Here is a 24864-nt window from a genome sequence, read left to right on the forward strand (position 1 = left end):
TGAGATCCCTCAAGTCATCAAGGAGAGAGAAGGGTTTGTGCTGAGACCTGCCTGCACCTCTGCTCTCCAGCTCTGCGCTCCCTTTCCCAGAGGCTGCAGGGAATTCCAGGAGATTCTCTTGGCTTTTTGGCCCCTCTGTTCCCCAGCCTTTCCCTCCTGACCCCAGCAGAGCCTCTGCTCCCAGGATACCTGGTGTGGCAGCACTCCAGGCTCAGTAGGGATGTTTGTGGTGGTGACATTAGCAGTAGCTCACACTGCTGTGTGGCCTTTTGTGTGGCAGGAGATCTGTCAGTGTCCTTGGAGTCAGCTTTATCCCCTGGCTGGGCTGGACAAGCCCAGGAGGCATCACCAGCACTGCAGTGATGTTCACTGCAATATTTCCTTCTCTACTGCTATTTCTGAGTTCCCTCTGAAAAAAAAAAAAAAAGCAAGAAAAGCAACTCTTATGTGTATGGGGGAGTGTTGCTGCCCCCACAGCAGGAGAGCAGCAGTGAAGGCCATGTCAGGGCTTCCTGCTGTGGGCTTGGTGATGTAGATGTCTCCATTTGTGCAGCTTTAGGTAGTGCAGAGAGGTCACCCTCTCCTTTTGGGCACCTACCCCTCTCCTTGTGCCTCCCTGTCCTCTCCCAGCACTGGCCTGGCATTCCCAAGTGCCAGGTGACACAGAAGGTGCCATGTGCCACACCAGCCAGAGATGTCCCTCCCTTCTTCAGGGACTTTCATCCTGCAAGGAGACACCATTCAGCTCCCACTTCCCAAAACAAGGCAGCACCAGAGGCTAAAAACCACCTGAAAAGCACCTGGGAAAGGCAGCCCTGGTGTGATGGGGGTCAAAGGGAGAGGAGGGACCTGAGCATGGAGTTTCTGACTGGGGCTGTAGTGACACCTCTGAAGGTAAGGGCTGCCCAGGGCTGTGGTTCAGCTCAGCTCCAGTGGGCTCGTGGAGCTTGTAGCAAAGGTCATGGAAACCTCTTCTGTTCCAGAGGCTAAAAGTGGAAAGAAAATTAAATTCCCCCAGTGGGAGGCTGTGAAGGCGAAGAATGAAACACACAAAGAGCTTCTGTGTGCAGCTGCAAAAATTACCTTCTGCTGCTTGTTAATTACTATGGCAAGGAGTTGGAGGAAGCTGTGAGGTGGAAGTGGGTAGTACCAGCTGACTTCTTGTATTTCCCTTCCCAGAGATGCTGAGTTAGCTGGGAAACACCACCCTGCTGGTTCTGGGTGTCACCCTGGTGTCCCTTTGTGTTGTGTGATGTGGAAGACAGCAAGGCTGCATCCCCTCTCTTCATGGTGCCACTGCTCTCAGCAGAGGCTGGTGGGAATCCTTCCCCAAGGGTTTTGTGTGGTTTTTAGGGGACACGGAATAAGGCGACACTGAATAAGGCGACCTCAGAAATGGGGTTGTCTAGGAGGGAGTTAAGAGGCATTATCGGCTCGTTACTGCCCTTCTTAGGTTGTGACCAAAGCTGGAGATGGGACATTGGAGCCCAGAGCAGAAACATCTCCCTCCAGGAGCTGACTTGGAGTGGGTTGATGGTTTGTACCCCTGGCTGCAGAAAATCCTGAACCTTTCTATTCTCAGCCACATCACCCTACAGAGAAACACCAGTGCAGACGGGTTTGTCACCTCCCAGCTCCCTCGGGTCCCCGCACAGCCCTGGAGCTGCCTGGAGCTGGAGCTCCCATCCCCCGGCTGCGATCAGCCTCCCTGACGTCAGCGCAGCATCCAGGAATCCCCTGCACGGAGCCGCAGCGGCTTCGCCCCTGTTTGTCACAGCGCGCATCACTCGGGAGCCCCCAGCGCCCGCCTGCACGCCTGCAGGCACAGCGCCCCGGCTGTGGGCACGGCTGCGGGCACAGCGTCCCGGCTGTGGGCACGCCTGCAGGCACAGCGCCCCGGCTGTGGGCACGGCTGCGGGCACAGCGTCCCGGCTGTGGGCACGGCTGCGGGCACAGCGTCCCGGCTGTGGGCACGCCTGCAGGCACAGCGCCCCGGCTGTGGGCACGGCTGCACGGCTGCGGGCACAGCGCCCCGGCTGTGGGCACGGCTGCGGGCACAGCGTCCCGGCTGCGGGCACGGCTGCAGGCACAGCGTCCCGGCTGCGGGCACGGCTGCACGGCTGCGGGCACAGCACCCCGGGTGTGGGCACAGCACCCGGCTGCAGGCACAGCACCCCAAGTGCAGGCACAGCACCCGGCTGTAGGCACGGCTGTGGGCACGGCTGCACGGCTGCGGGCACAGCACCCTGGTGCAGGCACAGCACCCCGGGTGTGGGCACAGAATCCTGGCTGTGGGCACAGTGGCTCAGCTGCAGGCACAGCACCCCGTCTGCCTGCACATCATCCAGGTGCAGGCACATCATCCTGGCTGCAGGCACAGCATTTCCATGCAGTCACAGCACCCCGGGTGCGGGCACAGCACCCTAGGTGTGGGCACGGCATCCCAGTTATGGGCACAGCACCCTGGTGCAGGCACAGCATCTCACTGCAGGCACAGCCCCCTGCTGCCTGCACACCATCCCGGTGCCTGCACAGCCCCTGGGGCCCCCCGCCTGCCCAGCCACGCTCAGCGCAGCCCCAAACCTCCTTAGCTGACACCCAGCCGGCCGAGCCGGACTATCAGGGGTGATTCCCGAATAACCAGCGCTGGATGAGTGCAGGGGAAGGTTTAACACGAGCCCGCTCAGCCCCCACTGTGCCCCCTCCCAGGCTCACTCCGCTCCCCAGCCGGGGAGGGCAGAGGCAGCGAGGCGGGGTGATTCCTGTTCCAGCCCTGCCGCTGCTCCCCGTGCTTCCGAGGAGCGAGTAAAAATAGCACTCTGTCATTTTGTAAATAATAGCTATCCGTCTCCTCCCGGGCCGGGGAGACACGAGCACTTAAAGGGGGAATTGCAGGGGAAGGGGGTGTCTGCCTTGGAACAGGGAGATTGCAGGGGAAGGGGGGTGTCTGCCTTGGAACAGGGCTGGGATGGGGGCACAGAAATGGAAATGGGAAGCCTGAAACACCTCAGCCACAGCTGCTGCTGGTTTACACCCTGTGCACACATGCAGGGAGGTGTCAGACCTGCTGGAGTGGAGCTGTGGGGGCTGGAGCTGTCCCTCCCCTCAGGGCTGGAAGGGATTGTGGGGTACACAAGCAGCCAGATGTGGGGGAACAGGTTCCTGGAGGAGAGGGGTAGCTCTCTAAAAGCAGACAGGTGCAGTAAGTGCCATGGTAACGCTGTGGGAAGGGTGGTGTGGTTTGCCATTTGCATTGCAGATCTGCCCAGCTGTGGGGGATTTCTGCAGCTGGGAGCAAGGCAGGAGCAGGCTCTGTACCCCAGGGGGAAGGGGCAGCCCTGGCTGGCCTGCAGAGCCTTGTTCTGCTCTCACACTTGCTCCACATTGTTCCTGGGAACATGGTTGTGCTGCAGCTTGGGAATAAGCTGAGCCTATAGATGGGCAAAGCCCCCAGAGAAGGGAGTCATCCTCAAACAAATGACTTGGGAACATGGCATGCCACTTGGATCTGTAAATTCAGTTCAAATACTGAACCTGAAATCTCCTGCTTTTCCAGTTTCATGTTGACTCCAGGGTCTTTTTCTGCATTCCTGGTGCAGCAGCTCAGCAGGGTGGCTGGAAGGGGCTTGGGCAGCCCACCAAGGGCTCTGTTGGGCAGGGTTGTGCCAATCCTTAGGGCAGCCAGACCTGGGCTCTGCTCCTTGCTCTGCTCCAGCTTCCTACCTGCACCCAGCCCTTGCATTTTTGTGTCCCTGGTTATAAACAGGACTGGCAGCATCCACCTGCCACCCCAGCAGCCTTGAAAGCTCGACTCGTGCCTGTAAAAAAATTGAATTACAGGGAAGGATGCTGCTAGGGAATGAAAAATGCCGTTTTGTGTTCTGCAGCAGTTCTAGGGAAAGTGCCTACCCCCCTATAATGTCCTTAATTGTTAAATCTTCGGTGAGAACTGCCAAGACAGCCAAGCTACGGCATGAGCACATCTATGGCTTGAGCAGAAAATAAGAATTTCTCTGCAATGTCTCTAAGCAGATGAAGGAGATGCTTTTCCCTCAGCTTTCCCTTGCTGAAAAAGCAGATGCAGTTTCATCTCATTCAGGCTTTGTGTGGGTCAGTGTGAGGGTGAGGAGAGGGGAGGCTGCTGGGGCAGCTGCTGCTTTCTCTGCAGGTGGAGGTGTCACAGCCACAGAGCTGGGAGCAGTGCAGGGGCTCTTGGGCTCTGGGATCACAGGGGAAGTGAATCTCTGAGTCTGGAGCTTGCTCTGTTCTGCTGGTGTTTTACTTATCTCTGGATTTCCCAGCTCTGCTGAAATCCCTGCCTGCGTAGCAATGATTTAATTTCAGAAATCCCTCCGGATCCCAGCCAAATCCTGCCCTTAGGAGCACTTATTAACAGGGAGGGTTCAGGCTGCCTTTTGCCATGAGAGGTGCAGGGAGCTCATTTTTCTCAGAGCTGAGGGACATCACCGAGCCAGTGGTGGAGCCCCAGCTTGTCCCTTCTCTGGGTGCTGCATGGCCTTGCCAGGGGGTAAATCTGCAGCCTGGAAATGGGGGATTCTCTTCAGACATGGGTTGTAATTAGTTATTAATATTAATAAGTTATTAATAGATTATTGAAGTTTCCTAATGCCATTATCTTTGATTGGATTTACCAGTAGATTGAGGGGTCATGAAGGGGTTTCTGGAGCTCTGTGTCAGCCAGGTTACAGCATGATGAGGACATAAAAGCTCATTTAAGGATTGCAGGATCATAACAAAAGGTGTCCAAAACTAATCCTTTTTGTCTTCTCCTGACTTCCTGAATCCCTTCCCCTGTGCTTGGACCCTGCAGAGCACATTGGAAAGCACAGAGCCTTCTGTGACCTCCTACAGAATTTGCTGCAACCCCAATGAGGGGAGAGAATGATGCATCTGACTCCATCTTATCAGAAGGCCAATTAATTACTTTACTACACTATATTATTCTATACATCTAAAACTGGATCTGCCAAGCACCCAACCCTGCACAGAATCTCGTGCCTGTCCCCCAACAGTCCTGACACACACACACACACCTGGCCCTGACAGGCCAAGGAAACAAAACACCATCACTCTGGGTAAACAATCTCCACGTAGCATTCTGCTTTGGCACAAACACAGGCACAGCAAATTATAAGAATTGTGTTTTCTTTCTCTGAGGTTCAGAGAATGTGAATCCCAGAAATATTCTTGGGAAGAATTGTGTCTTGCTTTTCTCTGTGAAGAAAAATGTGAGGCTGCAGCCCCCTGTCCCTCTGAGCAGGGCACAGCTCATCCTGCACCTCCCATGGGCTGCCTTCCCTGGCCATGGGTGGCCTCAGCTCCTGATCTGCTCCATGGCTGCAGAATGGATCCCAGGGAGGGGAGGGAGGGAGAATTTTGTGTTTTCTCCAACACAAAATGAGTTTTCTCTTGGCACACGGGGTAGCAGAAGGAGCCTCACACCACTCGATGTTCTCTGCTGTGTGCCTCATCTGGGAACCTGCTTGGAGGGAGGCTGAGAATACCCAGAGTGTTTCAGCCTCACAGAAGGGGCTCATTCTGTGTTGATTTCTGGGTGTTTCACAAAGTGTACCACATACATATTTCTCTTTAACCTTCTTTTTATTTCATCAAGATGAGATCAAGGGTTACTTCTATAGCACAATAATATCAGCCATGGGCTGCATCAAAAGCGTCTCAGCCATAATAACTAAAGACATGTATACGTATATTTTAGCCATTAAGGAGAAAACCCTGCCAGAATGCATTATCTTATTTTGGGATGTAAAACTTTGAAGCACAAACCTAAGCTTCATAGTACTGCAAAATGACTCTCAGGGGACAGAAGGATTTCCATAACTAAATTAAACAATGGGCCATCCAGGCTACTTGCAAGGCTGCTGGGATGGCCAAAATTGGGTCCTGTGCATAAAACATGAACTCTGCTCTGCAGCTTTAAATTGGTTCTTTCATTAGGAGAGCAGCTCTGAGCCAGCTAGTGCCACACAACAGCGTGATCTGTCCCTAAAGTGGGGAGGATTTATGGGAACTGAGTGCTGAACTCAAGGCAGCTCATCCATCATGTTTTGAGCACAACCCAGTGGGCAGAGCACAGGACTGTAAATCTGGGAAATCACTGTGCCTTGATTTCCCTGCAAAGCAGGGTGGCAGCAGAGGTGTCAATTAGGAAACAAGCCAAAATCTGAGGAAGCCGGGAAGGAGAGCTCTGTGTGCATGTGCTGCAGGCTCTGTTCAGCACTCCAGTGTCACAGACATCTTTTCATGTAAAATCCTTCCCTTAGGATCTTTTCTTCCTGAGAAGCTGTGAGGCCTCAGGGACAAAATGCAAACAATGATTATCTGCTGCTGTGGAATGCAACAGGTGCATCTGTGATTGGTCTCATGAGGATGTTTGTAATTAATGGCCAGTCACAGTCAGCTGGCTCTCTCTCTGTCCGAGCCACAAACCTTTGTTATTCATTCCTTTCTATTCTTAGCCTAGCCTTCTGATGAGAACTTTTTCTTCTATTCTTTTAGTGTAGTTTTAATGCAATATATATATCATAAAATAATAAATCAAGCCTTCTGAAATATGGAGTCAACATCCTCATCTCTTCCCTCATCTGAAAACCCCTGTGAACACGGTCACACTCCAGGTTATCTGAAGGCACGTGGCTGAAATTGCCCCTGGTTTTAGCAGCTGGGCAGGCAGTGGGGCCCTGTGGCTTTGAAGCTGCTGCTCAGCATCCATGAGGGAATCTCAGCCCGGGATGCAGGGGCAGCACGTGACGAGTGAGCAGCAGCAGCTCTGTGAGACTGAGGCACTTAGGAGAGCAGCGAGCACGATGGCAGTAAAAGGCAATCAGAATATTGATTCCTTTTACATACAGATAAGCCTGGAGCTGTAACAAACCCAGGCTTCCCTAAAACTGCTGGAACATTGCTAGGCTGTTTATCTGGCAGGGAGACACAAAGGGATTTCAGATTAAAAAGGAGTTTCAAAGCATCAGAGCTTACCTCTGGATTGAAAACGTGGATCTGTAGCAGGGTGTGGATGATGCAGGCGCACAGATTCTGTAAATACGCATTGTCTGCCGTGTGGGACAGATTTGTCCTCAGTGTAAGCATGGGAAGCAGCAGAGCTGCACTGGAGATGAATGTGCCCAATTACCAGTGATAAAATCAGCCCTTGTTTGGGGCACAGAGCACAGTGCTGAGGGTTCAGCAGAGCAGGAATAAACACTATATAACAAACCTCAAAGCCTTGCCTGCACAAGGAAATTCAACTCTCTAATTGCTCTTTTTTTCCCTTTTTTTTTCTCTTTTTGTCCCAGACAGTGTAACTGAAGTCAAGACAGACATTTACGTGACGAGTTTCGGCCCTGTCTCGGACACAGACATGGTAGGTGCCTCACAGGGAGGGGTGGCTTCTCCTCCTGTGTCCCCCCTCCTCCTCCCAGGAAAACATGGGTAAAAGTGGGATTTTCCGAAGTGACAAGAGCTGGTGGTATCTCAATTCCAGGAGTTGTTTCCCAGGTGTGCTTGGGCTTTTGGAAACCAGTTGGTAACTGCAGGAATGAAGGTGCTCCTTGGGAAGTGGGGAGGATGCCAGAAGCTGATCTGGTTTGGTATCAGAGACAATGATCCACCATCAAACCATCCTTAGTGCCTGAACTGGAGGGAGGCAAAAGAGAAAACAGAAAAGACATGGACTGACTGTACTATTTTGACATGTTCAGGGAAAATTATTAATGAAAAGGCCCGAGGTCTGAATTTAGGCTTGTATTCCCACAACAGTTTGTCTTCTAATTAAAACAGGACTGTGGAGCATAATTAATAGTGAGGTTTCTCAACAGCAGCTCGTGTTCCGCACGCACCCAGAGCAGGGCTGGCTGTAGGTGGCTGCTCAGGAGCTCCAGGATGGCACGTGAGGATTCAGGACTGAGCCCCTCCTGCATGCCCAGCCCCTGGGGTGCCCTGGTGCTGGCATAGCCCAGGCCAGGGTGGGCAGCCCATGCCATGGAGGGAGCCCATTTGGGCAGGGAGCAGGTTGTCACTGGCTAGGCCAGCCTGGAGCAGTGTCCTGTGGCTCTCACATCCCCTCCAGAGCTGCAAGGGTTGAATTTCCTGGGCTGGCATGGCCTGAACATCTCTGCAGCTGTCCCACAGCAATTCTGTGCTGCCAAGCAGAGGAGCAGAAAATCTCTGTGTTTCATGGAGTTGCTCACTCCATCACTCTAACCCGTGTTGCTTTGGGAAGACCACTCCCTCCAGGGTAAGAAGTTAAGTTGATGTCAGTGTAATCAAGATTATGAACCTCATCTGAGTTCTCCCTCTCTCTCTCCTGCTTTCCTACCACAGCAGAGACCCATAATATATTCAGCAATCGTAGCCCGTGGGGAGTATCTGATAATTACTTCCAAGGTGGAGCATATTTGATTAAGGGAGTGTGTATAATGAACTGTGAAGAAAAAAATATGAGGTATTGAAAAGAGGAAGGTATTCTCTGCAATGTGATTTGACAAAATGAATATAAAATTAGGAAGACAGTTAAGGAATAATAAATTATTTCCCCTCTGCATGCTTTCGTTCCGTGTATTTTACAAATGCATGGCGAATGTGTTTTAGCTCTGCTGCTAAAAGTGAGGGAGAGAAACCCCATCTCCTCAGGAAAGGGGGAGAGCCTGCTCTGGGGCTTCCTTTCATCTCAGGAGTGGGGAAATCCCTTCTTCTCACTGGCATGTGGTGCTGCTCCCCCTCCCACAGCTCCGGTGATCGGGAGCTGGAATTGCGGAATTGGAATTGTGGAATTGTGGAATTGCAGTGATGGAGGAGAGACAGGTAAAGCTGCCTTGGGAAGAGGGAAAGCAGCTGCTGACAGAGCCTGGAGGAGGAGGAGGAGCGAAATAGAGGTCTCCTCCAGCCAGGTTTCATAAGCTTTTGGAGATTTATTTCACACCCAAGATAGCTCAGCTACCATAGAAGGCACAAAATCAGCAGGACGGCTTCTGTGGTAGTGTTGGAAACAAAAAGTTTTAATAAAAGGCAAAATAGCAAAACTCTTTACAGAGAAAAATTGAGCTAGGTGCAAAAGGTTCTTGCTCCTGGTAAAACACCTCACAAAAGCAATTAGTTTCTTTGTTCTCTTCTTTTTCTAAAAACTTGCTCAGGTGGGACTTTTTGGCTTCTGTCCAATTAGCTCTCCTTAAGTTTGAGGTGAAGTCCCCCAGGTCCTATGAGGTGTCTTTTTACCTAATTGAGGAAGTTCCTTTTCTCAATTTTTCCTTTTTAAGGAGACAAAGGATAGTTTTGTCACTCCATCAACAGGGGGCACATTCCTACAGAGGAGGACGTGGAGACCTTTCCACCGAGGTGCTCCAAGGGACTCCCAACCTCTCTTTTGGTTTGGAGAGCAGAGCCTGGTCACACCTAAGGTGTCACCCTGTTCTTCTAAGCCTTCTGATGTTTACATTCTTGTAAGGGAGTTTCTCACGCACTTTTATGTAAATAATTATTGTTTTTACATTCCTCTCTGGAGGAGGAGAAATTTGATAGACAAACTGTTGGCTTGTCCAATGTCATTGGAGAAGTGGCACTGTCATCCTCCAATCCACTGTCACTTTTGAGAGTCTATAAATGTTAGAGTGAGAAAATAAACTTCCCTTTTTCCCTTGGAGTTCCAGTGTCCACGTTGTTTTATTTCGTGTCCTATTGTGACACCAAGGCACACCCCAGTCCTCAGGACTGAGCTCTTGCAACTTTGCCTCAGTCCCAGGGAAATTATTCAAAGGAAAGCAAAAATTGAAGGGGATTTTTTTTGTTTTGTGGATGGACTCTGAGGAGTCACTTCTGTAGGCAGAGAAGAGCATCACACAGAACTAAGTGTGCTCCTTGGAAGGGGTGAGTTGGGAATAATGCTTTTATGGAAAGAAGCATAGAAAAGAGAGGAACATTCTGAACATGATTTCTCTTTTCTTCAGGAATGATTCCTAAGCATTAAAGAAGATAAGCAGGGCCTTGAAAGTCATTAAAAATGTTTTGCTTCTTTGTCTGGCACTTTTTAAATAGAAACAGGGAATGAGAGAGCCCTTTTCCCGATAAGGCCTTTTCCTAAACCTCCTGGGACTGCACACAGGCTCATTTCTTTGGGTTTATCCCAAGAAATAATGAATTAGAGATCACTTCCATGAAGGGGCAAAATACCTGGTACAGAGCAGAGCCCTTGAGAATGCAGAATTTCTCTTTCCTTCCCCAGCCAAGATCCAGAAGGTTCATATTTGAGCAGGGGTGTCTCCATGGCCAGGGAGCAGGGATGGATTTATTTACAGAGATGCCTCCATTCAGCTGCCATCTGCTGCAAAACCTGTAGGAATTTCTCTGTCCTATAGGAAAGTGATGCACAGCAGTTTTTCAGCGCTGCTGAGAAGTGCTGCAGGAAAGAAATCACTCACAATGATAAGTTTGGTTGGTCCTGCAGCCTCCAGGAATGTGTAAATAAAGATTACGAGTCTGCAGCAGCAGGGGGAGGAAGAACAGTTGGGACAGGGAGGTTTTCCAAAGACCCCTCTGCCTCTAAAAGTGGTTTCTGAATCTGCATTCACTGAGTGAGGAGCTGATTTGGCTGCAGGGTTTCAGAGAGGTGACTTCTAAGTGCCCCAGCTGGAATTTGGCATGGGAAATGGGTCTCTACATTGGCAAAAGAAAAAAAAGAAAATGGAAATAAAACAAGAAAAAGAAGAAAAAAGAAAGTCACAGGATCTTGTAATGCCAGTAAATTCTTCAATTCAATGATTTTCTAAAGGTGGCCTAGGGAACAAAATAACATTAAGACAATGTCATGCAAGTTCTTTTCTTTTTTTTTTTTTTTTTTTTATGAGCAGAGATATAATTACCAGCATCCTGGCCAGATTCCATCTCCAGGATCTTTATTTTTGCCTTCTAAAATACCTGTGTAGCTGCACAAAATGGCCTTTCTCCTCTGAAACTTCTGCACAGAGGTGATGTGCAGCAGGGCTACCCCAGCTCTGGCCACTGTAGGGGCTGTGCTGCAGCTCCTCTGCAGTGCTCAGAAACACTGACATGCACATTTTGACATCATTGGTAAGTCATTACCCAAAATGTGCTGAATCCCATCTACCCTGCACTGCTGTAAGCCCCTTCTGCTTGTTGCACCACGCTTTGTGTCACCCAAGGTGTGCCAAACCCCAGTTTTCTGCCGCCTCTTGAGCTGAGTAAAACACAACTTATTTTCCTCTCCTCTCTCCCCAAAGGAATACACCATTGACGTCTTTTTCCGGCAATCCTGGAGAGATGAAAGGCTGAAGTTTGATGGTCCCATGAAAATCCTTCCCCTGAACAACCTGCTGGCCAGCAAGATCTGGACTCCTGACACGTTCTTCCACAACGGGAAGAAATCTGTTGCCCACAACATGACCACCCCCAACAAGCTGCTGCGCCTGGTGGACAACGGCACCCTGCTGTACACCATGAGGTGAGTCTGGTTCTCCATGGACAATGGCACCCTGCTCTACACCATGAGGTGAGTCTGGCATGGACAATGGCACCCTTCTGTACACCATGAGGTGAGTCTGCCTCTCCATGGACAGTGGCACCCTGTTGTACACCATGAGGTGAGTGTGCCTCTCCATGACGGCACCCTGCTGTACACCATGAGGTGAGTCTGGTTCTCCATGGACAATGGCACCCTGCTGTACACCATGAGGTGGATCTGCCTCTCCATGGACAACAGCACCCTGCTGTACACCATGAGGTGAGTGTGCCTCTCCATGGACAATGGCACCTCCTGTACACCATGAAGTGAGCGCCTCTCCATGATGGCACCCTGCTGTACACCATGAGGTGAGTCTGGCTCTCCATGGACAGTGTCACTCACCCTCCTGTATACCATGAGGTGAGTCTGCCTCTGCTTCCATGGAATCCAGGTCCTTCTGCTCATTCAGGGGCCTCAGGGGCCCTCACAGCAGGGTGTATGCAGGCTTGCACTAACTCTTGTTGGTAGATTTGCGTCCTACCTGTGGGGATCCCAGTTGTGGGTTTCTCTGGGTCTGGATTGAAGGCACTTGAGATAGTAGTTCTTGTTGGGACTCAGGTGTTTATTGTTTCTTATCAATAACACAGTCTCACTACTGTGAGTTCAGCAGCAAGGCACAAAATGGCCAACAATCTCTTGTTACAAGGTCTTTTAAGACTAAACTATCCAATTAAGAAAGGACACCTGGATTATTTTCCCTTTTAACCCAATAACTGATCCCACAGAGCCCGCAATGGGACTTTTCTGCCCAATTACAAAATGCCACCCAAAGCCATGGAGAAGGAGGAAGAAGCATGAAGAAGAAACCCAGGATGACACCCTGTGCCCTCCATCTTGCTTCCGTCCACAACACACTAAAAATCCCAAAACCTCAATTTCTCACCCAGTGACACACCTACACTGCTCTCTATAATCTATTTCACACTTTTGTGGATTTTAGTCTATCTTGAAGTCTGGGAAACTTTCTCCATGAATGAGGGTCAAAGTCAGTGCTGCCCTGGGGGTCAGGGCACCCCAGAGAAGACAGAGAAATATTCCCTGTGTGCCCTGGGTTTCCACATCTACCCTGATTCTTTCCATGTTCTCCTTGTTTCCTACCTATGGACGGTCACTGATCCTCAGCTTGGACATTTTTACAGGTAGATTTTTCCCTCATCATTCACATAGACTTTTTTTTGCTTTTATGTGCTGAGGTAGATGTGTTGGGATCTATAGTTTGTGAGGTTGATGTGCCACCTGGCTTAATTTTCTTCTTGACCTGTGATGGGATATGAACCAGGTATCCAATGTTGGTATGGGAACATTAGGCTGAGAGAATTTGCTATTCTCCAGCAGCTTGAGAAGAGATCTAAATTTGTTCAGCATGTTAGAGCAGAACCATTTCACACATCCAATGAGACCAAGCTTGCTTGTGACAACAATGGGGTTGTTTTTTCCCACTTTGTGGAATTAAAAAAATCCAAATCTATGTGATCGATGCACATCATTAGGGAAAAAACCCAACAAACAGCTAATTAAAAACTGTGATTTGGAGAAGCCAGGGTTGCAGGAGTCATAGGTTGTAAATGAAACAACAAGCTGCTGATAAATGCACAAGAAAGGTATTGAGTTGGTTTTGGCAAGGTGTAAATCTTTGTTTTAAAAAATTATTTTCTCTGTCTCCATCTCCAAGCCAATCCTTACTAATAACAGGCTTCATTGTGGATTCTGTGTGCTGAGATGCTGCCCTTTCACCTCTGTTTATGAGGACCAGGCAGAATTTCATCTCTTCATAGTTAAACTGGCTGTGAATCTACACAGTGTCAGCAAGTTTTACAGCCCACTTTGATAAACAATGCCTTGCTTTTGTGCAGCAGTTCTCAAATATGAGCTAATCCTGCCAGTGCCCTGGGGGTTTAGGTCTCCACACATCAGTGATCTCACATTAAGGCAGATGGGGTAAATGAAGGGAAAAGCCCAGCTTGACTTAAGGGCTCTGTTCTGCTCCCAGCTCTCTGACCTGCAAGTAGACAACTCACACTCCCCACACTTTGGATCATTGTCTGACTGTAAAGTATTACAGGAGCTGCTGGCGTAAGACAGCCAAAAAAAAAAAAAAAAAGACTCAATTTCAGAGCTTTTAAATCATTTCACTACTTCTTTATTCAGCAAACAGCCAAACAGCCATTAGCTTCAGCAAGTTTTGTGTGACTAAAAAAGTATTGGATTTATTCTTCCATTCAGGGCTGGGCAGGTGCCAGGATGGCAGTAGCATCATGAGACTCTTGGGAATGAGCTTCTGGAAGAAAAGAGAGCCTTGGGATTTTTTAAAATAAAGTCAAGCCATCCTTCAGTTTAGCTGTCTGCTGCAGAATGGGGGAATGAAGGAGCTCCTCTTAGAGGTGCTCCTGTTCCCCTTGAATACCTCCCTAAGGCTTTGTCAGAGGTGAGGAGCCCACCCAGAGGCTGAGGGCTGGATGAGAGACCTTTTGTCATGTTTTGAATTGCACAGAGCCAGGAGCTCTTGTGCACAGAGATCTTTTCTTTGCCCAGTGGGTGAAGCCCAGGGGAGGCTCTGGGCAGCACATCCTGGAGCTGTCCATGTGGTTAGAGCTGCCCAGATGGCCACAGCGTGCAGGACTGCTCTGGATTGCAGATAAACACATCCAGGATGGGATGGAGCATCTGATGATTCCCTTTCTTCCTCTTGGTGCTGCTCAGCACCACCAGGGTCTCTTTTGAGAGGGGTGTCAGAGAGGAAGATGCAAGGGCACAGACTGCAGGGCCAGGACCAAGCCTCAGGCTCAGCCACCAAAATCTGCCTGGCTTTGCCAGTCCAAGGCACTCCCACCTCAATTCCCCTGCCAAACAATGAAGGTGGCATCACCCTCCCTTGTTAACTACTTTGAAACCTCTCCCAGGGAAGGGCTGGAGGGAGTCTCTTGTTTTCTGTCCAGCTGATGCCTCTGCTGTTCTCCCCCATGCAGGGATGTGCATGGGTGTCCTTAAAGGAAGGAGCAGGACCTTGAAACCAAACTCACACAGCAAAGTGCAAGTACCAAAGGGGTGCCCTTCTCACTGGGGAGAGAGTTTGAGCTTCCCCCAGATTTCCAATTCCTGGCAGCACTGCCCAGGTGATCCCTGGCATGGATCAGCCTGGCCATGCAGTTTGGCTCCTGAGCATGTCCTGCTCCTTTCCCTTGTACCAGGCAATATCCTTGAGGGATCAGCTCTGCTGATGTGCAATTAGAGGCACGTCTGCTGCTATTTATCCTGCTGGGAGAGCCAACTTCTCTTAGTCAAGGCTTACAGTTATAGATGAACTTGCTCTGGTGGAACAGCAAGTCTGACACATGCATCCAGCAAAATTACACCTGTGTGACAATATTTATAGCTCCTGGAGAGAGCTTCTTTATCACTGACCAGAGCTCCCAGGAGCTGCACAGCAGCTGTAGCCAAGCATCCAGAGATTTCCTTCAGTCGTGGCACATTGTGCTTGTGGATCAGTGCAATGTCACAGGGCACAGCCCTGACCTCTGACAGGCCTTGGCACCTGGGCCACAAAACTGGTGGTGTTTGCAGGGTCCCCAGGACAAGGGAAGAGATGAGAATCTTGACTCCATGTTTCAGAAGGCTGATTTACTATTTTATGATATATATTATATTAAAAGAAAATTATATACTAAAACTACACTAAAGAAAGACAAAGGATTTCATCAGAAGGCTAGAAAATAAAGGAATGAATAATAAAATCTTGTGACTCGCCAGAGAGTCTGACACAGCTGGACTGGGGTTGGTCATCACATAAAAACAACCACATGAGACCAATCAAAGATGCACCTGCCACATTCCACAGCAGCAGATAATCATTGTTTACATTTCATTTCTGAGGCCTCTCAGCTTCTCAGGAGAAAAGTTCTAGCAAAAGGATGTTTCAGAAAATATGTCTGTGACATAAAACAACCTTTGTGACACTGCACTGAGCTGCATTTCTCTGCTCCCCAGGATTACTGATCCCTCTGCATCCTCCCTCTCCCCCAGCTGCCTCAGAGGGCACGGGGATGCAGTTTTATTATGTAGCCCTGCCTCTGCAGTCTCTTCTTGCAGAGCTCCTGAGCAATCCAAATAGTTCACAAAAGCCCAGCTCTGGTCTCTAAACTCTGGTGTCAGACCTGAGCACAACAATCTGGGAATTGTGCATGGATTTATGAAAGGAAGAGGCAAAACCAGCCATAACAAGCATCTCTGGGTGTACTCTGGCTCAGACTGTGTGGGGCACACAGATAATGCTCTGGTTCTCCCCAGCCTTGAAGCACAGAAAACCAGTGAAAATTTAATGCTGTGCTGATGGGATTCAGCTTTGTGAATCAAGGCTTTAAAAAGCTCTTCTGCTCTAAGGCCTGTCAGAACGGCGTGTTGAGGCTTTGTGGTTATTGTCAGAGTGGTTCCCAGACAATATGTGCTCAAGTTATGCACTTGGAGGATGTTTTCTTTACCTGTCAGGCTGACACATTCCCTGCATGCCCAAAGGCTCTGCCTCAAGAGCCTGTGCTGCTGAAGACAGCGTGCAGTCCTTGGAAAGAGGCTCTGGGATCCCTCGGGTGAGGCAGAGCAGGAGGGAAAGCTGAGCCCAGCACACGTGCAGACCTACAGGGGCTGTGGAATCCCAGAGCAGCTTCTCTACCTGGTGTGCCACACTCAGAGGTTTGGGCTTCCCATGCTGCCTTTTGAAATCACAGAGCTCTGCAGTGTCTCTCCCTCAGCAAAAGCTTTTTGGGGTGTCTTTACTGCCTGGGGGTTTTTAGCCCCAAGCAGGCTGTGCTGGCTCCAGGCTGTGACCGTGTTCACAGGGGCCTTATGTTGAGGGAAGAGACGAGGATTTGACTCCACGTTTCAGAAGGCTTGATTTGTTATTTTATGATATATATTACATTAAAACTATACTAAAAAAATAGAAGAAAAGGTTTCATCTCAGAAGGCTAGCTAAACTAAGAATAGAATCAGAAAGAATGATAACAAAGACAGCTGTCTCAGCCTCTCTGTCCAAGCCAGCTCACTGTGATTGGCCATTAATTATGAAATCCAAGATGGGCCAATCACAGATGCACCTGTTGCATTCCACAGCAGCAGATAACCATTGTTTACATTTTGTTCCTGAGGCGTCTCAGCTTCTCAGGCGGAAAAATCCTAAGGAAAGGATTTTTCATAAAAGATGTCTGCGACACTTGGTTTTGCAGCACCCTCCCCATGATGGAGGTGGGGACAGCTAGGACAGCTGGGACAGCCCAGCCCCATCTCTTCTGGGCTGGCAGCTGTTTGTCTGTCCCACACCAGGGCTGATCCCAGAAAACATCACAGACAGATCCAAGCAGAGCAGAGCTTGGCTGGCTGATAAAAACACAAGCAGGCAACAAGATGAGATTTGTTCCAACTTTTCCCTGCCAGAGCAGATCCAAAGACAAAAATGATCTGTTTTCCAGGCTTGGCTTTGTGCAGACAGGCTTTTTTAAGGAAGCTGTCCCAGGAGGGAGAAATCTTCAGAGAACACCTTATCTCACTGCATTTCTGCCATCATGGGCTGAAATCTCCAGGGGCTGGGGGAGGATGGAAAATGAAATCAGTTCTTCCAGATCCAGCACAAGGATCCTAGGAGCAATTTGGCTTTCAAGCTCAAACCCCTCAATTAAACCTAACCTAGATTCTCCCACAGCCTAAACCATAAACACTGCACGGCCTGACTGTGGTTATTAATGAACCTCCTGGAGAAGAAATCAGGACAAAACTCCGGCAGTATCCCTGGCATAAACAAAGCCAGCCCTGCCATGCAGGGTGCTGTCATGTTTTTGTAGCGCTCACACACCGAGGGATTATTACATTTGCGTCCCAGAAATTGGGCTGAGATCCTGGCTCATGCTGCAGCTGCACGCAGGTAACGACAGGGGCTCTAATGACACATCAAAGGCTTTGCTAAGCTCCTGGTAACCATGAGAACGCAACTGAAGAGGTTTGTTATCCCCTCAGCCCTGGCAGAGGGATGTTTAGCCTGATTCACGCTTCTTGCCATTGTGTTGGCGCAGTTCAAAGCACTTCCCGTGACTTTAAAGGAGGAAAAAAAACCACAGGTTCTGTCCTGGATGTTCCACTTTCGGTGCCATTGTGCCAGCAAAGTGAAGAGAAAATGTTGGAACCCAGTAAATTCCTCTGGCTGCCCTGGAGGACTCGAGACCCTGCCAAGGGGCTGAGACCCTGGCACTGAGACATGTGATGGTGTTCACAGGGGTCTGAGGATGAGGGAAGAGATGAGGATCTGACTCCATGTTTCAGAAGGCTTCATTTATTATTTTATTATATATATCATATTAAAACTATACTAAAAGAATAGAAGAAAGGATTTCATCAGAAGGCTGGCTAAGAATAGAAAAAAGAATGATAACAAAAGCTTTTGTCTCAGACAGAGTCTGAGCCAAAATGACTGTTATTGGCCATTAATTAGAAACAACTCTATGAGACCAATCCCAGATGCACCTGTTGCATTCCACAGCAGCAGATAATCATTGTTTGCATTTTGTTCCTGAGGCCTCTCAGCTTCTCAGGAGGAAAAATTCCTAAGGAAACGATTTTTCATAAAAGATGTCTATGACAGAGACCAAGACCCCAGTGCCTTTGATTTAGCCCTTGGAAAAAAACAATTACCAACAGTCTATATGAAGAATTACAAGTCAAGAAATTTTAAGTAGAACAATAAGTTAGTTTGTCACAGGGTGAAATATAGATTTGTGGGGTTTTTAGAATGGGAGTTTGGGGGCAAGATGGAGGGATCTGGGCATGTCCAGCCTTTCTCCTTCTTCTTCTTGGCCTCCATCTTCTGCTGTGATGGTGGCACTTTTGGATTGGTTTAAGGTAGAAGCTCACTGTCTAACACAGGTGATAGGTATTGGGAAGTTATGGTAAATATTGTACACATAGTTTTTAGTATAAAAAGATAACACCACCCTGAGGGTGACCAGTGTGCCTCTGTCTGACCTGCTGGACAGACCTCGGCAGGCCAGAGAAAGAATTTCATAGATAAGAAACAATAAACAACCTTGGGACTGAGAACAGAACAGTTCTGACTCCTTCTTTAACTGCCAGGATGGGAAAAGAGACTTTCTGACGCATATTGGGGTCACTGTGAGCAGCTAAAGTCCCGAGAAGAAAACATGAGCAATTTGGGGCTTTGCATTAGACAGTTCTGCATAAGCTGCTGCAGGTGCCTGCGACTGATGAGCCAAAGGCTGTGACTGCTGGCTGATGTGGTTTCTGGCAGCTTGGCTATTTTTTAGGTGCTCTTTAGCTTTCTAAGGACTTTCCAGGGCTGCTGGATGTGAATAGCCCATCAGAGCAATGAAGCAAAACGCAGTGGCTCTCTGGCCATCAGCTCCCCTGCACAGGATAAGGGGCAGAGATGAGAATTTCTGCAATAAACCCTTTGATCCAAATGCTGCAGAGGCTGTGATAATTGTCTGGGAAGGGAGAGACATTCCTTGTGGTTTGACATCTCTGTGTTACCTGTGAACCTGCTGACCTGTGGCTGGCTGAAGCTGCTGAACCAGACTCACCTTGCTAGAATGATGCAACTTCTCCTTTTTTATTAAATTTCAGGACACTTAAAAACTCCTTCAATTGTAGGTAGAGAAGTGGCAGATTAGGTTGCTTTTCCAGTGTTTTGTTGATGGATTTCTTGTTTTATTGCTTGCTGTCTCAGCTAATAAAACAGGCTTTAGATTTAAAATGCAACTGCTGCATTCCCATATATTGAGGGAGTCATGCAGCATCCGTATAAAATTGTCTCCTGCCCTTGACAGCACTTGCTCTTGTTGGCCATGGCCTAGAGAGGGCAGGATTTGGTCAAGGCCAGTCTCTGCTGCTGTCCTGGTCCTTTCTGAGGCTCTTCCTGGCTGCTCTAAATGGCACAAACCCACCAGACTCACCATCTGCAGTCCTTGGGATCATTCAGAGTGGCTGATGATCACAGCCAGCACTTGCAGACAGCACAGTGGAAGGAAAAGACTTCCCTGGGTTTTTTGGGGTGGGTTCAGGATGCATCAGAAGCAGGGCACTGGTCAGAGATGGGCTCCTTTGGAAAAGCCAACTTTGGGAACTCCCAGCTAAGAGCCTTTTGAAATAATAAAGCAAGGAGTGAAGCAGATGAAAAAACAGGGAGGTAAAAAGGAAAATTCTGGTGTGGGCTGCTGAGGGAGACTGGGGAGATGTCTCAACATTTCCCTGACACAAGTGACAGTGACAAAATGAGAAGCAAAAAGTCCATTGCAGTTGGAAAAGATTCAGAAGGAATCGAAGACTAATATCTGTGAGAATATGCTTGACAAGCTTGCCAGCCAAGAGCTCCCCAAGTGGATTTTGAGTTGGCTGAAGAGAACATCACAAAAGAAACAGAACAGGAAGAGCAAGGCAGTCAAGTCCAAACCAAAGTGCCGGGTTTTTATACCTGTGCTTCTTGAAATCCATATTGGAAAAGAGAGGCATCAGAGCAAACAAGCAATTTGTTCATGGTGGCCTTTGAGTGTCCAGGAGAAAATAATTACAACCCTGTGCTTGTAGGCTTATGAAAATCCCTGTCAGTCTTCAGTGAGCCTTGACTGAAGTCTAAAGGTCAGGTCTTCTTCTCTTTCATGTAAAACAGGTGCATTCAGTGCAGTGTGAAGGAGAGATCACTGAGTCAGACAGAGTGATTTGTCTGCAGAAGGTGCTTTGGGCACACAGTGGTTCCTGGCTTGGCTGAGAAACCAGGCTGGAGGCAGCTGTGAAGCGAGTGGGACAGGCAGCATCCCCTCCACGCCCTCTTTGCCAGGTTCTCACAGGACATGGGGTTTCCATGGGCAGAGGTTCAGACAGGGCTGGCACACCCACTGCAGGCCAGGCCCTTGGTGTCTGAATTGCCAGATATTCCCAAGGACTGGGGGAAGTGGGGGTTAATGCCCTGCTCTGAGTGCTGCAGGGCCTCCAGGGAGTTCGGGCCACCCAGCTCTGCCCCACCAAAGTTATGGCAACTCTCCTGCTCTGCTTCTTGATTTAACTCCTCTGCTCTCTCTCGTGGGGTTGCCAGCTTTCCTGAACCCTCTGGGAGCTGCAGGTGAGGCTGGATGTGGCTCTGAAATCCAGGGCTCCTTCCCTCACCTGGCAGAGCAGAACTCACAGGGTGTGGCATTCACATTCTCTGAAAAAATCCCTTCACCCAGGATTTTTCTCCTGGGAAGCTGAGAAGCCTCAGAGAAAAGGAAAACAATATTATCTCAGTTCCTTCTCCTGTGTTGTGCTCATTGGGAATGTGCTTGGAGATTGTTTACCCACAGGTGATTGTTCCATTGGATTCTGCTGTGAGTTGTTTTCACTCTTTGGCCAATCAGTGCCAAGCTGGGACTCTGGAGAGAGTCACGAGTTTTCATTATTGTCTTTTTAACATTGAGTAAGTATCTTTTCTGTATTCTTTAGTATAGTATACTATTTTTAATATAATACAGTATATATAAAGTAATAAATTAACCTTCTGAGAACATGGAGTCAGATGCATCATTCCTCCCTTCATCAGGGCACCCTGCAAATCCAATAATGGGGAGGTTCCAGTGCAGCAGCTGGGCAGGGTTTGCTGCCTTGTCCCTGTGTGTGGCTGTCCCCTCTCACAGCAGCAGCTGCCACATGCAGCCACTGTCACTGCAGCTGTGCCACCTCTGCCACCTCACAGCCACTCTGCTTTGTTTCCTCCACAGGGGTTTTTACAGCAATTTGTGAAGGGTTTAGTTTTGTCCACTGAATTTTAAAAAAAGTCCTCTTTTAATTTTTTTTTAATAGAAGCATTTAAAGTTTGTTTGCCTAAAAGAAATAACCTTTATTTTTATTTTATCTCCTTTTAAAAAACTATTCTTTGCTTTTAGCAAACAAAACCCAAAGCCTTTATTTATTTTGCATTTGACTAAGCCTCAGTATTTTCTTTGAAGAATAACTCAGCTGAACATTTTTCTAGCTAAAGGAAAATATCTCAATAGAAACTTCTCAACCTGAGTTTTGCACAAGCCACCTTCAGTCTGTGCAGTTGCCCTTTCCATCCACACATTGCTCCTGCCATGGTTTGTTTGCTGTTTTGCTGAGCCATCAGAAGGGAATCCTATTTTATTTTTTTCCCTACAAATGGTTCCTTCAAAGGAGATTGTTTTAGACATCTCCTGGGAAGCTATCTCTCCTGGCTCCCTCTCCCTGGCCGCACTCTTTGCAGTGCTCCAGGAAGGAACACCAGCTCCCTTTTTTAGAGCCCTTTATCATGGATCCTTTTATGCCTGGCCCCATATTTTGCAGCTTTTTATGCTTTTTTTATGGCTGTTCTTCCCTCACAAAGCTGCTTCCTGATGAGGCATCCTACAGGGATTTGGGGGATTTGGAAAGCACAGGTTGTCCTGCACACCCCCAGGATGTTCCGGTTCCTCACCTGCCTGCAGCATCCTCCACAGTGGAGGGAGGAGCCAGGGCAGGTGGGTGGGGTGTCCCACATGGACAGGAGGTGTTGTGCCCTGGTGGCTCCATGGATCTGGACTTTGCACCATCTGTCAGCCCTCAGCTCTTTCCAGAGCACCAGCCCTGTTCCCTGGGAGCCCCTGGAGCCCTTCCCCTCTGCCTGCCAGCGTGGTCCATGAGGTGTCCCCAACCCCAGGAAGGTGGGATATTCAGGGTCTCCCATTGTGGGGAGGATTCTGACTTCATGTTTTTAGAAGGCTAATTTATTATTTTATGATTATATTATATTATATTATATTATATTATATTATAACTATACTAAAGAATAGAGAAAGGATACTTACAGAAGGTTTAACAAGGTGCTCATGAAAAACTCGTCACTTCTCAGAGTCTGACATAGCTGATATCATTAAGTTAAAACAATTGGTCATTCAGTTAAAGCAATTCACATGAAACCAATGAAACAATTCACCTGTTGGATAAGCAATCTCCAAACCACATTCCAAAGCAGCAAAACACAGGAGAAGCAAATGAGATAGTATTGTTTCCCTTTTTCTCTGAGGCTTCTAAGCTTCCCAGGAGAAGAATCCTGGGCGAAGGGATTTTTCAGAGAATGTGATGGTGGCACAGGAGCTCTGCTCACAGCCCATAAGCACCCAGGACTCCTGGGCTCTGGCACATTTCCCCATTGCACTCAGTGGATGAAGGTGAATTTGGTCAATAGGGTTGAGCTCACACCATGGCAAAGCTGCCAGATGTGTGTCCTTCTGTGCTCTCCACATCTGGGTGCTTCCTGCCCTGAGGCTGGTGAGCACCTGGAGCCTTTGGCAGTGCTGCTGGCTGCAGGAGGCTGTGGCAGAAGGGCCAGCCTGTCCTGAGCAGCCCCTGTGCTTTGTCCACAGGCTGACCATCCACGCCGAGTGCCCCATGCACCTGGAGGACTTCCCCATGGACGTGCACGCCTGCCCCCTGAAATTTGGGAGCTGTAAGTACCCCCAGCACCTCTGCAAGGAGGGGCTACAGGCCTGGAGAGCAGTCCTTGGTGTGGCTGATGTCTCACAGGGGTTTTGTAACAATAATATTCATTTTTGCTGATGATAATGTGACTAAATTGTTTTTTCTGGTGTCTCATACATGCAATTCATCACTGAGCAAGTCTGTGTTTAGTTCAGGCTCACAAGATGGGCTAGACACCCATGGTTTTGCTGTAAATTTATTTAGAAAGTAGGTGGGAATCAGTCTCTCCTCCCAGGTAAAAAGGGACAGGATGAGAGGAAATGACCTCAGGTTGTGCCAAGGGACATTTAGATTGGATATTAGGAAAAATTTCTGCAGTGTAAGGCTAGTCAAGCATTGGAACAGGCAGCTCAGGGAGGTGGTGGAGTCACCATCCCTCAAAGTGTTCAAAAAATGAGTATTTTGGGCACCTGGAGACATGGGCTTGGCAATGCTGGGTTAATGGTTGGACTTGATAATCTGAGAGGCCTTTTCTAACATTAATGATTCTATGATTATAAATCTGAGTTGTGCCTTTCCTTCATCACAAGGGGATGCTAGGAGGACAGATTTGGGACAGCAGTGGTGTCCCATCCTGCCAGCCTGAGCTCCTGGTTCCTCTGGCTCCATGGATTTTGAGCTCCCCAGTGGAGCTCACAAACCCCCTGCCCCTGTTCAGTCTGTCAGGCAGGCTGATCTCAGGTGAAAGGCCTGGAAACTCTGGGAATCTCAGCCCCAGCAGCAAAATGTCCTGGTTTAGGGAAGATTTGCAGGCTGCTGGTGAGTTAAAAGCTGCTCCCAGACTTGCAGCTGCTCAGCTGCTTGGGCTCCCCATAGAACTCCCTTATCTCTCCATATGCAAGTGAACTTTATTTGGTTTTGTTCCTAAAGTGAGTCCCAAGACTCTGGCTCACCATGATGTGGAAATAAACATCCTGGTCTGGCTCTGCCTGGGCTCTTTCCCAGCTCCAATGAACTGAGCACCACTTTTAGTCTGTATTTGTGTCAGATGAGAGAGTTTCCCACCTCCAGCTAAAGAATGAGCCCACACCAGGGACCCCCCAGAAAAACCCCAACCTCTCCAAAGTGACACTTCCTTCCTGTAGCCATTTGGGAGCCAACTGAGGACAAAGTTGAAAAGTTTGATTGGCAGGAGAGGAAATCATATTTATCATGTGCATCTGCTCTTCTGCCTCATGCCAAACTGCAGCCATGAAAGTGGATTATTCAGAACTCCTGAAATAAAGCTATTTCTTAGGCAGCACCTAATTAAATGTAGAACCCATTGCCACAAGACATCAGTAAGGCCTTAGAGAAGGATGAATTATTAATGTTAATTGACCTTGTGAGGAAGGATATCAAATCTCATACCTCAGGCCTAAACTCTGGGATTGTTACAAGACTTGCAGGAAGGCAGATTACTGCACATCTAATTGCTTATAATGTTTCTTGGTGAGGAAAAGAGATTAATGTGTGTGTTTCTGCTGGAACACCCTTTGGGCTTATTTCTTTTACTGATTTGACCTTTGAATGATGAGAGTTTTGAGACAAGGAGCTCAGAAAGCTGCCCCTGGTTAACATTAATGTGACTTTTTCTAAAGCACTCACAGAGCATCAGAGCTCACCTCTCCTCTGCTGGAGTGGGATTAAACCAGTGTTTTCACTAAAAAGCCATTGACAGCCGGAAGCTGCTCATTTTCAAGAAGCCTGAAGTGGGTCAGGTTTGCAATTAGAAGGACAATGCCAGTGCCAGACCCACAGTGCCCAAAGGATGCTGAGTTTGCCTCACACACCATTTTCTGCTGATCCCCACCAGTGATCAGCAGTGCCCT

General features: G+C 48.6%; 1 protein-coding gene across 1 annotated transcript in view; it reads left to right on the forward strand.

Annotated features, from left to right (window-relative positions):
- LOC131563763 (gamma-aminobutyric acid receptor subunit alpha-3-like) overlaps positions 1-24864 on the forward strand; it is a 63971-nt gene that overhangs the window by 24696 nt on the left and 14411 nt on the right. The window contains exons 3-5 of the mRNA XM_058813883.1: positions 7335-7402; positions 11271-11491; positions 22939-23021. Of these exons, the coding sequence (XP_058669866.1) occupies positions 7335-7402; positions 11271-11491; positions 22939-23021 (372 nt within the window). The remainder of the gene's footprint in view (positions 1-7334; positions 7403-11270; positions 11492-22938; positions 23022-24864) is intronic.

Source organism: Ammospiza caudacuta, chromosome 14, assembly GCF_027887145.1.
Source record: "Ammospiza caudacuta isolate bAmmCau1 chromosome 14, bAmmCau1.pri, whole genome shotgun sequence".
Classification (NCBI taxonomy): Eukaryota; Metazoa; Chordata; class Aves; order Passeriformes; family Passerellidae; genus Ammospiza; species Ammospiza caudacuta.